Source organism: Macaca nemestrina, chromosome 3 (genome assembly GCF_043159975.1).
Source record: "Macaca nemestrina isolate mMacNem1 chromosome 3, mMacNem.hap1, whole genome shotgun sequence".
NCBI classification, from domain to species: domain Eukaryota; kingdom Metazoa; phylum Chordata; class Mammalia; order Primates; family Cercopithecidae; genus Macaca; species Macaca nemestrina.
Genome location: NC_092127.1, coordinates 90848315 through 90864483, shown reverse-complemented (window position 1 = coordinate 90864483; position 16169 = coordinate 90848315). Strand labels below are relative to the sequence as shown.

General features: G+C 37.4%; 1 protein-coding gene across 6 annotated transcripts in view; it reads left to right on the top strand.

Moving 5' to 3' along the window:
* Nucleotides 1-261: 261 nt before the first annotated feature.
* LOC105486397 (Rap1 GTPase-GDP dissociation stimulator 1) overlaps nucleotides 262-16169 on the top strand; it is a 172684-nt gene continuing 156776 nt past the window's right edge. For 5 of the 6 annotated variants that reach the window (XM_011749281.3, XM_011749275.3, XM_011749280.3 and 2 more), the window contains exon 1: nucleotides 262-447. In XM_011749281.3, coding sequence (XP_011747583.1) covers nucleotides 444-447 — 4 coding nt within the window. In that variant the 5' untranslated portion in view covers nucleotides 262-443. The remainder of the gene's footprint in view (nucleotides 448-16169) is intronic. The other variant, XM_071093283.1, reaches the window with a different exon arrangement.

Sequence of the window (16169 nt, the reverse complement as noted above, 5' to 3'; positions counted from 1 at the left end):
GATCCTCTGCCGCGGCTGCAGCCGGTCTGCGAACACACGCCCACCCGCACGCTTAGCCTAGCTCGCCACAGAGGGAGGGGTGGAAAAGGCACTGAGCATGCTCGGTGGGGAGGGCGGGGCGCTCGCGGGCCGCGAGTCGGAGCCGGCGTTCTTCAGGCCGGCTACCGCGCCTCCGCCGCCCGCCGGCTCGGAGCCGCGCCCGCCGCAGGCTGCGCCCGCCAGCCCCGCCCCGCCCCGCCCCGCCCCTCCCCGCCCCCCGCCGCTCGTCCCCGCCGCGGCCGCGCCGCCTGCAGCAGCACCAGCTGCTCCTCCCCGGCGGCCGCCCCCCGCGGGTCCCTCCCTGGCTGCGGGAGAGACGGAGGTAGAGGGAGGACACAGAGCCGCGCCGCCCGCACCGGAGACCTTCTCCTCGCCCCGCCGGTTCCTCACCCTCGGGGAGCAACATGGGTAAGTCATCCTTCCTCCCCCGTCATCGCCTGACATTTTTTTCTTTCTCGGCGTGCTGCAGGGTGGAAAGCATTTCTCGCGCAAAGTTGCCGGATTTCTCCAGTCCCCCGGTGTGAGACTGGCTGTTCCTCCGGGGAGAGTCAGCGCACGCGGAACGCACGCCGGGTGCCGGGGCTGGGAGGGTCCCGAGCGCGGGCTGGGGTGGGGTCGGCCGCGGGCCGGACCGCCGCCCGGCTCCCCGGCACCTCGCCGTCTCGCCTCCCCTCCTCCATTCTTCCTGCCGGTGCCCGGGCACCACGGAGCCTGCCTCGCGGGCTCGCATCCGCGTCTCCATCCCCGTTTCTCCCGAGGCCGCCCGCTTCCTTTTCCCCCGCGTCTGCTGAGCTCGAGGCTCGGGTCCGACCACGACCACTTAATGTAACTTCCTTCTCTGTCAGTGCGACCTTTCCTGGTCGTGGAGACTCCTCATCCCGGGCGGGGAAGTGGAAGCAAGTAGTTTGTGAGGGAGATCTTACAACCTGCACGGAAATTATTTTCCAAGGGGGAGAGCGGACAGCCCCATAGGTTGAAAGGATGACTTGTCAGAGGCCACGAGGAACGTGAGGAAGGATAGAGCAGCTCGCTGTAGAATTAATGCTGGGTGACTACAGTGTGCAATATTCCTGTACTCAGCCTATTTTTTGGATTCCTTCGTCTGTCTTCTGTAGCAGGAAACTGCGCCCTGTAACGTTGTTACCGAACTTACATGGTAGTTATTCTTTCCCAGCTTCCCCCTGTCTAATCTACATAATCTGATTTTACTTCTTTTGTATTTATAGTTAATCTGAAGATACTGGTTTGGATGAGGTATTTAAGAGCAAATATGTTTTATAAAACGATATATAAATTTAACCTAATTTTTTTACATCATCTATTGCTTAACTGTTACATTCAGTAATCACAGAAACGTCTGATGAATGCTGTCGTGTAATTAAGAGCTCAAAGTTTCTTTTAATAGTAGCGACTTGTACTAAGTTCCCCAGTTTGCTGCCACTCCTGTCTGTCATAATTTCCTCTTTTTAAAATTTGCTCCCTTGGCATCTGTCAACTGGGACTTTTCCCACCCCTTCTGTGCGAGTTATTTAAAGATTGAGATGAATGTGATCCTTTCATCTGTTAATACAGTGCTCAACACGTTCAAAGTTAGGTTGCGCAACTCAGAATCTTCAAGAAGTATCTAAACCTGGGAATGGTGTCCATAGAGTTTTCTGGAACAGCAAATACTTCAGGCTTTGATCGCGACCTTTGGCCATATATCTGGAAGAGGCCAGGGTTGATGGAGGAGGTGGTATGAATCAAAAAAGGTCTACGGCTCTGAATTTTATTTTCAGTTAAGTGTTTTTTTTTTTTTTTTTTTTTTTTTTTAATGTGAGTACTCTTGATATGCTGAACAAATTTCTGTAAAAATTGGGTGGGCCGTTTATGCGTGTCTACCCTTTCTCTTAAAGTAGAATTTTAAATAGGTATTATATCAGATTATTGGACAAGCTGTGTATTTCCGTCGAATATACACACGTTTATGTATGTTTCCTTTGAACGTACATACACAGATAAATGTGTGTACGTTCAAAGGAAATACTCAGTATGTCCAATAACCCTATGTGATATTGGACTGTAAGTTCAAGTTTGGCTTGAAAAATACATTTTCCTATGTTTCCAGGTGAGCCTCAAACCATTTAACATTTTAACTTACATGTTAAATCCGTACTTTTTCAGTGGAAAAAATCCAATTTCGTTACAACACTAGTGAATAAAAATACCTGAAAGAGATGAAATTATCTACTTAAATATCATCTTCAAAATCTTGAATGCTATTGCTTGATTTTTAAAAAGGGCCAAATAGAAACCTATCTCTCACTTTGAAGCCATCTCTGATACTCTTTGGTTAATCTCTCTCTCTTCATAAGCACTGTTTGTACCTTGTTAGAAGCTTTTTAGCACTTATATAATCTACCATATAATGGAGTTGTTTATGTGTGTGTGCTGTGCATTTAATCATGAGTCCCAGAAGATGAAAAATGTCCTATTATTTTTTGTGTTCCCCACACTGCTTTTCAAATAGGAATTCAGTAAATCTTTGGCAAATTGTTGAACTTAAAACCACCTATGATTTTCAGCTTTTGCATCTGAAGATTTAGTCTCTGAACAAACATTTGGATTGGCACATAGTACCTAGTTGGGGGATAAGCAGAAACAGAAAGGTATAATTGTACCATGCTTCCCAGTACACTGTAGGTAGGTTTTGAGTCAACCTCAGGCAATGGTAAGGCAGTTTCATGTGTGATCAGTAGGTACATACGATAATTTAAAATTGAAACCTTGGGTAACAGTTTTATATCTGAGCCAAGGAAGTTAGTATTACAATTCATGTACACATAAGAAGGTAGAAGGTATACTGGTTAATGATGGGGGGAGGGAGAAGTGCTTTTTAATTTGTCTCAAGAAATAAATAAGGTTGATTTTTAAAGATGTGCTCGGCTGGGCGCGCACTTTGGGAGGCCGAGGCGGGTGGATCACCTGAGGTCAGGAGTTGGAGACCAGCCTGACTAACATGGTGAAACCCTGTCTCTACTAAAAATACAAAAAAAAATTAGCTGGGCATGGTGACGGGCGCATGTAATCCCAGCTGTGTGGGAGGCTGAGGCAGGAGAATCACTTGAACCCGGGAGGCAGAGGTTGCAGTGAGCCGAGATCATGCCATTGCACACTCTAGCCTGGGCAAAAAGAGCGAAACTCCGTCTCAGAAAAAAAATATATATATATTTTCTCGTAGCAATAATTTCCTACACAAGAGAGTGAAAGAAAATTCCTATATGACTTTATGGCCATAGCTACTATTTTATGTATATGTCATATTTCAGATTCAACATACGTTTAGTGTTTGTTGGATATCAACAGTGTGCAGTGTACTGTACTACAGTGTACTGGGAGGACAAAGATAAAAATATATTCATGTTTCATGTTTATAATCTTAGCGGGAACAATATGACACATACACAAATTATAATAGAAGTAAATATATGAGTTATATAAAAGACTTTTACATATATTATAGATTCAGAGAATGGAGAGAACGTTTTAGAGAAATGGTGTTATTTGAACCAAAGGTGGATTAAACTTCTTAAAGGTGGAAATGAGACTGTTAATCAGAATGGAGTTGGTCTGGGGTTGGAGGAGAAGTGACATAAATGAAAATAGAGAGATAGGAAACATTTTATGAGTTTCCAGGATATGATTAAACAACATTGTTTGGCTAGAGCAAAAGGTAAGGAAATAGTGGGTAACAGACATGAAAAAGTAGTACAGTGATAGCTAATGACCAGATAAGGGAGGATCTAAAATGCCAAGCTGAAGAATTTTAACCTGACTTACCTATTGAGAGACCACTAAACTTTTTTATGCAGTTAAGTGATGGATCACGTCTGTGGTATAGAAAAATTTGTCAGTTGAGTGCAGGGTGGCTTGGATGAGAAACTAGAGAACACTTCAGAAGATTGTTGTTGGAGTTCGGACGAAAATGTTTAATGACTTGAACCAGGTTATGGCAATGGGAATAGAATATTGCAAATGAAGAATAGGATTCACTTGGCAACCTATTGAGTATGGAATTGAGAGTCACAGGTTTTAGCCTGGGTGATAATGAGGATATGAGACTCTCCTGATACATACTCAGTTAACAGGAAGAGGAAACATAGATACTCAATTTTGTACCTATTGAGTTAGACTATTTGGTCTGTCCTTTAGTCTCTGCTCCTTGATGACAAGGACGTTGTCATATTGGGATTTGAATACATTTCTAACACTAGTGTCTGGCACATAGTAGCTACGTAGAAAAATTTGTTGACTGACTGAAACTAGATAAAAAATAGTTAACAAACATTTATTTTAACTTTTGAGTGTACAATTTGAGTTAGAGATCTGGAAGTTATCCACAAATATCCTGAGGTGATACTTGAAGTTACATCAGAGGATGAGAGTCAACAAAGAAAAAAAGGAAAATTGTCCATGGTAAGAATCTTGAGGAATGGGGTTCCTTAAGTTTCCCGTAGTTAGGGAAAAAGGAATGATATGATTTCACACTGAAAAACACAGAAGTAAGAGTGAAAGACTGGCATTGGTATATGGTTGGTTTTAAGAAAGAGTGAATAGTCAGTAAGGTCTGTTTTTTCAGAACAGTCAGGAGGCAGATAAGGACTGAGAACAGGCTCTAAGTGCTTTGGTTAGGATATTACCCAATATATTTTTCTAAAAAGCCACTTTAAGAGGTTTAGTAGATATGGAGGTCAGTTGTAAAGGCTAGGTGAATAGTAAGTGGAAACAGTTCACTAGGTGTAGTCATGCTGTATTTCTCACCTTGTTTAAAAATCTGTGAGAAAACATAGATTTTTAAAAATATTTTTAACTCACTCTGCTTGACATATTACATTTTAGAAAATATTTTAAAATTTTAAATGTATTTTAATTTACAAATATTAAAAAATTATTTTAATGTTCCATTTTACATGGACTGACGTGCTGTTTTCTTGTCTAAGAATAATTTTTAATTTCACCATAGTGCCTCACATTTCTTTGACATTTCATTTTTAATGTCTTTGTGACTTAGTATAGTACAATTTTTATTTTTATAATGTCTGTCATGCAGAGTGAGTCTAGAATGATTTTATAATTTTACACAGCATTTTACCTAAGTAATACTCTTTACTGATGAATGGTTTTATCACTTTTACTCTTAGACTTTGTGAATTTGAGACTTCTTTAGATTATAGGTATACTTCTAATTATATTTTTAATTCCTGGAGTTGTATTTTTCTCTGTAAATGTGTATCAAACTTACAGTCATTTTATTTTGCCTATATTTCCAAGTCCAGGAATGGTTTTCATAGCTAAATAATAAATATGAATTTTGCCTGATCTTTGCAAGTCTAGGCAGGGTGATAAAATATTTTTGAAAGCTAGTAATTACTAAAATTTGTGATTTCAAAAAAGCATAGCTGCTAGATTGGTAAATTTAAAAATGTTTCTTCGGTTGGCATTATATCTGTTTTGTATATGTCTTTTTTCATATGAGAGAAGGGTTGAATTCACTATCCTTGGTAGTCATATTCTGAAGCCTATACTACTACTATTTGAAAAGTTAAAATAGTCTTAATTTGTTTTAAGAACCAAAGTGATTTTGCTTTCATAGTGGAATCTTGGAATTTCTAGGTGACTTTGGGGAAATAGTGTGGATGTTTTCCAGAAATTCCTGATTGAACCTCAGATTGAAGATAGCATTTCTGGAGTTATTGGTGGCACTAACAATAGCCATCAGAATTACCTAAATTTTAATATCCAGTCATGAACATCAGGAGGAATGAAGGAGGAAGATCCAGTCCTTTGGGAACCTGATGTAATTTTATATAGCCAAATGTTTGGATAACTGATGGGGAAAAAGTTTAATTTAAAATACATGTTGATGTTGAGTTCAGTTTGCCAGTATTTTGTTGAGGATTTTTCTATTTATGTTTATTAAGGATATTAGCTTGTAGCTTCTTTTCTTGTAGTATCGTTGTCTGATTTTGGTATCAGGGTCATGCTGGCCTCATTAAATGAGTTTGGAAGTATTTCCCTTTCTTCATTGTTTGGAAAGAGTTTGAGGAGGATTGGTATTAGTTCTTTTTTTAAAATAATTTCAACTTTTGGTTTAGGTTCAGAGGGTACATGTGCAGGCTTGTTACATGGGCATATTACTTGACGCTTTGGAGTATGAATAATCCCATCACCCAGGTAGTGTGCATAGTACCCAATGGGTCGTTTTTCAGCACTTACCTCCCTCCATTTGTCCCTCTCTAGTAGTCCCCAGTGTCCGTTGTTCCCATCTTTATGTCCATATGTGCACCTAGTGCTTAGCTTCCACTTATAAATGAGAACATGTGGTATTTGAGTTTCTTGTTTCCATGTTAATTTGCTTAGGTAGTGGCCTCCAGCTCCATCCATGTTGCTGCAAAGGACATGATTTCATTCTTTTTTGTGGGTGCATAGTATTCCATGGTATATATGTGCCACATTTTCTTTATCCAGTCCACTATTGATAGGCACCTGGGTTGATTTCATGTCTTTGTTATTGTGAATAGTGCTGCGATGAAGATCCAAGAGCGTGTGTCTTTTTGGTAGCATGATTTATTTTCCTCTGGAAATATACCCAGTAATGGGATTGCTGGGTCAAATGGTAGTTCTGTTTTAAGTTCGTCGAGAAGTCTCCAAATTGCATTCCACAGTGTCTGAACTAATTTGTATTTCCACTAACAGTGTAAAAGCATTCCCTTTTCTCCACAGTCTTACAGCATCTGTTTTTTGTTTTTTTTTTGTTCTGTTTTTTGTTTTGTTTTGTTTTGTTTTTGCTTTTTAATAATAGCCATTCTGACTGGTGTGAAATGGTATCTCATTGTGGTTTGATTTGCAATCTCATCACATTAAGAGGATCATACATCATGATCAAGTGGGATTTATCCCTGGGTTGCAAGAATGGTTGAACATACACAAATCAATAAATGTGATACACCACATTAACAGAATGAAGAACAGAAATCATATGATCATCTCAGTTGATGCAGAAAAAGCATTTGACAAAATTTGACATACTTTCATTTTCAAAACTCTCAACAAATTTGGTGTAGAATGAATATGCCTAAACGTAGTAAAGGTCAAATATGACAAGCCCATAGCTAACATCACACTTAGTGGTGAAAATCTGAAAGATTTATCTCAGTTTGAGGAAAAAAACAAGGATGCCCACTCTTGCCACTGCTATACTAGAAGTCCTAGCAGAGCAAATAGACAAGAAAAAGGAAAAAAAAAAGCATTCAAATTGGAGAGTAAAATGATCTGTTTATAGATAGCATGGTCTTATACATAGAAAGCCTTAAAGACTCCTTGAAAAAAAAGACAAAAACTATTAGACCTGATAAATGAATTCAGTAAAGTTTCAGGATACAAAATCAGCATAGAAAAATCAGAAGCATTTCTGCACACTAACAACAAACTATCTGAGGATGTAATCAAGAAAACCATCCTATTTACAGTAGCTATAAAAATATAAAACATTTAGAAATAAATTTAACCAAGAAGGTGAAAGATCTCTACACTGAAAACCGTAAGATATTGATAAATTTGAAGAATTAAATAAACATATCCCATATTCATAAATCGGAAGAATTAATATTGTTACAATGTTCTTATTACTGAAAGTGATATGCAGATTCAGTGTAATCCTTATCAAAATTCCAATGAAACTTTTCACAGAAATAGCAAAACAATTCTAAAATTTGTGTGGAGCCACAAAATATCTGAATAGCCAAAATAATCTTGAGCAAGAAGAACAAGGCCCGAGGCATCACACTACCTGATTCAAGTCATGTTACAAAGCTATAGTGATCAAAATAGTATGGTACTGGCATAAAAGCAGACACATAGATCAATGGAACAGAATAGAGAAGCCAGAAATCAACCCAAGAATTTACAGTCAATTGATCTTAAAAAAAAAAAAAAAAAAGCCAAGGAAACACAGTGGGGACAGGACAATCCCTTCAATAAACACTGTTGTCAAAACTAGATATGCACATACTGAAGAATGACATTGGATCCTTATTCACCCCATACACAAAAATCAACTCAAAATGGGTCAGAAATTTAAACAAAATATTTGAATTTGAAAAGCATAAGATGCCCACAAGAAGATACTGGAGAAAAGCTCCATAACATTGGTGTTGGCAATGATTTTTTGTTTATGGCACCAGAAGCACAGGCAACAAAAGCAAAAATAAACAAGTGGGACTTCATCAAATTAGTAAGTTTCTCTATAGCAAAGGAAACAATCAACAAAATGAAAAGGCAGCTTACATAATGAGGGGATATATTTGCAAGCCATATATCCGATTAGGGGTTAACATGTAAAAATAACCAGGAACTCATACAACTCAATAGCTAAAATAAAAATAGAGGTTGAGGATCCCTAATCCAAAATCTGAAATGCTTCAAAATCTGAAACTTTTTGAATGCTGACGTGACGCTCAAAGGAAATGCACATTGCAGCATTTGGATTTTTGGTTTCAGATTTTTGGATTAGGGATGTTAAACCAGTTAGTATCATGCACATATTCCAAAATCTGAATAATTTCAAAATCTGAAACGCTTCTGGTCTAAAGCATTTTGCGTTAGGGATACTGAACCTGTATTTACCTAGATGTAAATAATAAATGAAGATATTAGAATAGGTTATTGTCTCAGTCCATTTTGTGCTGCTATAAGAGAATGCTGGAGGCTGGGTAATTTATAAAGAACAGAAATTTTGTCTCTCAGAGTTCTGGAGTCTGGGAACTACAAGATCAAAGTGCCCGCAGGTTTGGTCTTTGGTTTCAAGATGACGCCTAGTTGCTGTGTCCTCCAAAGAGGAAAAACCTTGTGCCCTCACCCAACAGAAAAGCAAAAGAGAAAATCCATTCTGGTAAGCTGTTTTTATGATGCCATTAATCTATTTATGAGGACAGAGCCCTCATGACCTAAATACCTCCTATTAGGCCCCACCTTCCAGTACTGTTGTATTGGGGATTAAATTTCAACATGAGTTTTTGAGGGGACAAAAACATTCAAACCATACTAGTTATAAAGACTTTTTCAGTTATAAAAGCCTGTGATTCCCTGAAACTAAAGTTTGAAATATACTCTGTATCATTGGTATCTTAAATATAATCTCTGTATAACTTGTTTTTCTTTAGTGTTCAAATGGTAATGTATACTTGAGGTAGCAACTTAAGGTTCGAACCAACTTATTAGCTTTGTCTAAATAAATGACCTAAAAAACCATTTCCCATGCTGGCTAAGATACGGATGCTGGATTTAAATTGCAGATGAAATAATTCTCTCAGTGCTTCTATTTATACCACTTTGGTTACTAGAAGCATTTCAGGAGTTAAAACCAAGGACTAGGATAGTGATAAATGGAGGTGGTTAAATTGAGCTCCTAGCTATGATTGGTTGTACAGTTGACCCTTGAATAACATGGATTTGAACAGCACAGTTCCACTTCCATGTGGATTTTTTTTTCAATAAAAGCTATACCAAGTGAGTCTGCCTCTCCTGCCTCACCTTTCACCTTCTCCACCTATACCACACCTGAGACAGCTAGATGAACCCCTCCTCTTCTCAGCCTACTCAGTGTGACTGTAATAAGGATGAAGACCTTTATGATGATCTAATTCCATGTGAAGAACAGTAAATAAATTTTCTCTTCCTTCCATTTTCTTTTCTCTAGCTTATCTTATTGTAACAATATGGTATTTTATGCATATGGTATATGATGCATATAACATACAAAATATGTGTTAATTGACAGTTTATGTTATTGGTAAGGCTTCTGGTCAGCATTAGGCTATTAGTTAAGGTTTTAGGGAGTTAAAAGTTATGTGTGGATTTTTGACTGAGTGAGAGGGGGATTAGTACCCCTAGTGCCTGCATTGTTCAACGGCACTTGTAAATTCCAAAGTCCTTTTTGTTCACAAAATGATTTTAGGTTCTTATTGGTACTGAAATATATTTATTAATATCTGGGCTACATCTTTGTATTTAGCAGATTAGTAGACCTCTCTACATGTATAGTTAATTAAAACTCATTGAATTCAAAATATAACTCATTTTATAATTTTTAATAATGATAATTAGAGGGGTGCTGGTAAATGTTTAACTAAAAGCCTTTCTCCAAAATAGCCCTGATTTGTGATGGCTGTCAATTTCCTGTGGTGTAAATACTCCCCCCATGGCCAATTTCAAGCTACTAAAATAGTGTCACTGAATGCAGAGTTGAGAAGAGATAAGAGGTAGCACATCATTATATACCGTATTCACCATATAGACATAATCTCATTAGCACATATAATAGTAACATGTAAAGTAAGTAGTGATGGTTTTGAGTGTTAATTCTTGTTTTAGTGTAACTCATTTATGTTTATATAATTTCAGTAATGGCTGTTTCAATAACTGCCTCATAAAAATCCTGAAAATTTAATAATTATATCTCATGGGGTAGTACAGGGGGCTCTAGTACACCATTGAGTTCGTAATTACCATTTATTAGGAATTATTGATGTCAGTTATGCTACACTTTACATATTTTTAAAACAATTTTAATCCTTTCAACAATTCTATGAAGTAGGTGACACTGTCCCCATTTTACCAAATCAAAGAATTAAATAATTTATTCAAGGGGACAACTAACACTCCAACATCCTGATTTAGAGCAATGGTTCTCAAACTTTAACTTGCATAGAATAACTTGAAGAGCTTGTTTGTAAAAAATACTGGGCCCACCTTCAGAAGTTCTGATTCAATAGATGTGGGGTGGGCTGAGAATTTGCATTGTCAAGACCTTCCCATGTGATGCCACACTGGGAACAGCACCACCATCAAGCATAGGCTGACAAGCTTTTTCCATAAAGGATCAGATGATAAGTATTTTAGGCTTTGTAGCCCATGAGGTGGAATCAAAGATATTACATATTAGGTTGGTGCATAAATAATTGTGGTTTCAGACTGTGCATTTTAAATAATTATTGCTGGGCGCAAACACATCTTTATAAAATAGGAACATTAAAATCAACACATTTTTGCCAGTGAGAAATAACTTTATTCCTGTAGCGTAAAAATCCATGCTTCAGGATTTGACAAACCCTTGGAAAGCATTTTCTGCATCCTGCTGATTGTGGAAGCATTTTCCCTGTTAAAAGTTGTTGAGATGCTTGAAGAAGTAGTAGTCAATTGGCGAGAGGTCAAGGGAATATGGCAGATGAGGCAAAACTTCGTAGCCCAGTTCATTCAACTTTTGAAGCTTTGTGCGATCTGTGGTCAGACGTTGTCATGAAGAAGAATTGGGCCCTTTCTGTTGACCAATGCCGGCTGCAGACGTTGCAGTTTTCAGTGCATCTCATCAATTTGCTGAGCATACTTCTCAGATGTGATGGTTTCACCGGGATTCAGAAAGCTATAGTGGATCAGCAGCAGACCACCAAACAGTGACCATGACCTTTTTTTGGTGCAAGTTGTGCTTGGGGAAGTGCTTTGGAGCTTCTTGGTCCAACCACTGAACTGGTCATCTCCAGTTATATAAAATCCACTTTTCAGTTGTCATATAAAATCCACTTTTTGTTGCATGTCACAATCTGATCGAGAAATGGTTCATTGTTGTTCTGTAGAATGAGAGAAGACAACATTTTAAAACAACGATTTTTTTCTGATTTCGCTCAGCTCATGAGGCACTCACTTATTGAGCTTTTTCACCTTTCCAATTTGCTGCAAATGCTGAACTACCGTAGAATGGTCGACATTGAGTTCTTCAGCAACTTTATAAGAGGATCAGCTTTGATGGTTGCTCTCAATTGGTCATTGTCTACTTCTCATCTCCCACTACACTCCTCATCTTCTAGGCTCTCATCTCCTTTGCAAAACTTCTTGAGCTACGACTGCACTGTACGTTTGTTAGCAGTTCCTGACCAAGTGCGTTGTTTATGTTGGAGTTGTCTCCGCTGCTTTATGACCCATTTTGAACTCAGAAATAAGAAAATAGCTTGTAAAGAGAACTGTGCATTAAAATGATGTATAACATAACCACATTTATTTAAGCATCTAACAGCAAATTTCAACAGTGCAAACACTGAAGTTATGTTTGCACCAGCTTAATAGAAAAGGGAAAAAATATATATAAGAGAACATAAATGTTCATAATTTTTTTTACTGCATTTGAAATATGATAACATTAATTGAACACAATTTATTGTGATGCAAAATGAAAAAACTTTCATTTTTCATTTTCAAATGAAAAGAAATTTTTTTATTTATATTTTTTGTTTTGAAGTTTTTTTGGGATAACATTTCACTTACTAGAATTCAAAGTTATCCTCTTATCAGAATTTATTATAGATGTTCATCTGTTAATGCAGACCTGTAATGCAATTTTACAAATTTCATCTTGGAGGCATTTGTTTTTCCTCAAACAAATAAGTACTGCCAATTGTATATGATCTTAATGAGCATATTCATTGTATGGAAGGCACTAATAGAATTCTCTCAGTACAGCTGTAATTGTTGGCAAAAACATTGTTTTGTTTTGTTTTGTTTTTTTCTAGACTTTTTTTGATATTTGCCGTTTAGTATGCAATTACATTGCAGAGTAACCACTTCCAATTTAAGGTTAGGTGGGAGCTCCTTAATTGTTTGGTTAAATGGATTTTGAGATATAGAAATTTCCTTTGCACTTGCAGTGAGTTCTGAAAAGCACTGCAGGAACTATAGTTTGAGCTTGCAAAACATATCTATTGCAAATTTGTGTATGGAGGGAGATCTTTTTGTTTTAACATTTGACAACACAGGAAGTATATGTAAAGCCATTATTACTTGTAATTGGAACAGTGTTGTCAAAATGAGTTTTATTGCAGTATTTTCTCATATAAGCACTGCTTTGCCTTGACTTTTAAGTCAGATTCATTAGGAAACTATCAAATTTGCAGCAAATTTTAATTTCCAAAGCCATAGTAGTAAAGGCATTTCTTTTTGTTCAGAAAATTTCGTTTGTGCCCTTGAGCTCAAAAAAATCACAATAAAACTCTGTAACCACTAAGCCATTAGACTTCTGTGTCATAAGGCAAGTCCGGATTTTGTTTCCATTTCTGATCAAAATTCACGGAACTTATGATGGTTAAATCTTTGAGAATAAATGAAGTTCACTGCTGACATTACTGGTTCAGTGATATATGATAAATTAATGTTTTCCCTACTGGTTCAATGATACATGATAAATTGTTTTTCCTATTGATGAATAATAGAATGAAGTACCATAGCTTTAAATACCTATGCTTTCACAAACTTAGTACATTTGTTCAACTAAACCTTTTTCTGGTCTTCATTTATTTTTGTCACCATCAGTTGCAACACATCTTAAGAGATTCCACTTCAGGTTATTCTGAATTGGTGCTTTCTCAACTCGGTAAATATTCTTGCTTATTATTATTTTACGGAGACTCTTCGGAGAGTCTAACTCTTCCGTGATTTCAAGCTTGGAATTGACTTCCTCAGGAAAAACTAAGCAGTATCATTAATATCTGCCAGCTCATCAAGAGCCAAAGAAAACCTCTACAATTCTTTTGCCTTGTTCTTTAGTTGAATGTTGGTATTGCTCCCCGTGTCCTCATCTCCAATAGTGTTATTCTCTCTGAAAGATTATTCTTAAACAAGTTTATTTTCTCTGGAAACATTGGTTGCTACAGCCAAATACAATTTAATTAACTCCCCATGGGTAACTGGATTTCCTTGCTTGGATAATAAATGAGACACCCAGAAACTTAATTTGTTTGCAGCTGTGAGTGTGTGTGTCTGTGTCTGTGTGTGTGGAAATTCTTGTGATGAGATACTTTGTTTTATATTTTCCTGATTTCTCTGATGATAACTCTCCTTTGTCTTGGGAATGTGATGTGTGCTTAGTCTGGTAATACTGATGTATATTGTATAGTACAATGGTTTGCCATCTAACTCAATAACAAAACAATTCACGTACTACTTTAAATGCCTTAAAGGCGTGACATGCTTCTCTTATTTTGACAGGATGATCAAATGTGGTATAACAGTATACTATGGTTTTTGAAGCACTTGACAAGTCATAACTGTCACTGCAATTTGTAGTGCATCCAGCAACAGTGTAAAGTGAATCATTCTGTTACAACCCCTCAACTCTGCTATCATAATGCAAACACAGCTATAGGCAGTGCACAAAGGAATGAGTTGTATCCCAATAAAATTTTATGGACACTGAAATTTAAATTTTACATAATTTGCGTTTCATGAAATGTTCTTCCCTTAATTTTATTCAACTGTTTATAAAAGTAAAAGCCATTATTTTTGCATTACTTTTACTTTCACTATTACATAAAAGTATGTATGGGTTGTGGACTGTACAAAAATTTTACATGGGCAATGGGCTGTAGTTTGCCAGTTCTTGCTATAGAGTAAAGCTGTGCTACTTCACCTTTCCACAAGACTTTTTCTCTCTATGAATTCCCTGTCTAAGTGAATGGTATCATCGTTCATCGTGCAACCATTCCTAAAATCTGGAGTCATTCTTTGAACATCATTGGGTTCCCTAAGTCTTAACAATTCTACTTCTTTGAATTAATCCTCCCCACCCCTTTACTGTAAACATGTAAGTTTAGGCCCTTATTACCTCTTCTTGCGACTATACTACTCTTTTAACAGATGTTCTTTCCCCTGGCATCCCTCTTCTTGACCAGTTTTTACATGTTGCTAGAGTACTGTCTTAGTTCATTTGGACTGCTGTGACAGAATACTATATATATTGGGTGGCATATAAACAACAGATTTTTTTTTTTCTCACAGTTCTGGAGACTGGGAAGTTCAAGATCAAGGTGCTGACAGACTCAATGTCTGGTAAAGGCCTGCCTCCTGGTTTATAGGTCGTCTTTTCTCTGTAACCTCAGATGGTGGAAGGAGTGAGGAAGCTCTCTGGAGGTTACTTTTATAAGGGCACTAATTCCATTAACAAGGGCTCCACTCTAATGATCTAATCACCTCTCAAAGGCCCTACCACCTAATACTATCACATTGGGAGTAGGATTTCAACATATGAATTTTTAGGGGACATAAACATTCCGTCTTAACAAGTACTCTTTCTAAAATATAAATCTGATTGTTTTACTCCTTAGACATATTTTGTAATGATTTTCCATTACCTAGAGCAAGGTTCCTAAACTCAAATGAAGCTGATTAAAGGTAATTAAATGGTGATTTTTTTTTTGACATACTGTTCTTTTTTTTTTTTTTTTGCATGTTGAGTAAAAGAGAATATTTTTTATTTCCATGAAGATGACTTTCTCTTATTTTTCTTGAAGTATGTCTTTCTTTTTGTCTTTCATTTTCTTACTTTGAATAAAAGAGAACAGCTTAGAAATACATTTCTCCACTGTAACAAAGACAGCAGCAAAAACATGATGAATGGCATCTAACACTGGACGTCATTCTAAGGATACAGAAGGAAATGCTGGGACTTTGGCAACTAGAGCATTTGCCCAACCTGGAAGAGGATTCCCTGTGCAACCGCAAGTTTTGCCCTAGGAATGTGGGCCCAAGGAAGTCAGATTTTTGACTTTTCAAAAGAAGTCAGAAACCAGATTTTTAAGTCTGAAATCTTCAGATGGCTGGTTTTGGACATGGAAAAATATGAGATCTGGAACCTCAAATGATGAAATTATGGTTCTCTCTCTATTTGGCTAGATTAGGGAACTGAGGATCAGTAAGGTCAAGAGACAGGTCTGAGTTCATGTCTTTAGTTAGGAGCAGTGTCAGGCCTAGAATGTTGATCTTTCAACTCCTGTACTAATGTTCTTTTTATTATACCAGGCTAGCTCCAATTTGTTGCTGGAAAAAAAGCAAATGCACACATACATACACACACACAAACATGAACAAGCTAATACTAAGGATTCATTCAAGTGAGTGAGTTAATGGAAAACTCTTGACCCTTTCAGACATTTCCACTAACAGAATCCAGGCACTAATCACCTCATTCCTGTAGTGCTGAGATACTAGACTTTCTGCTCCCCAGTCCTTTCTGTATACTATGACCAGATTAACATTTTAAAAAAGATCAA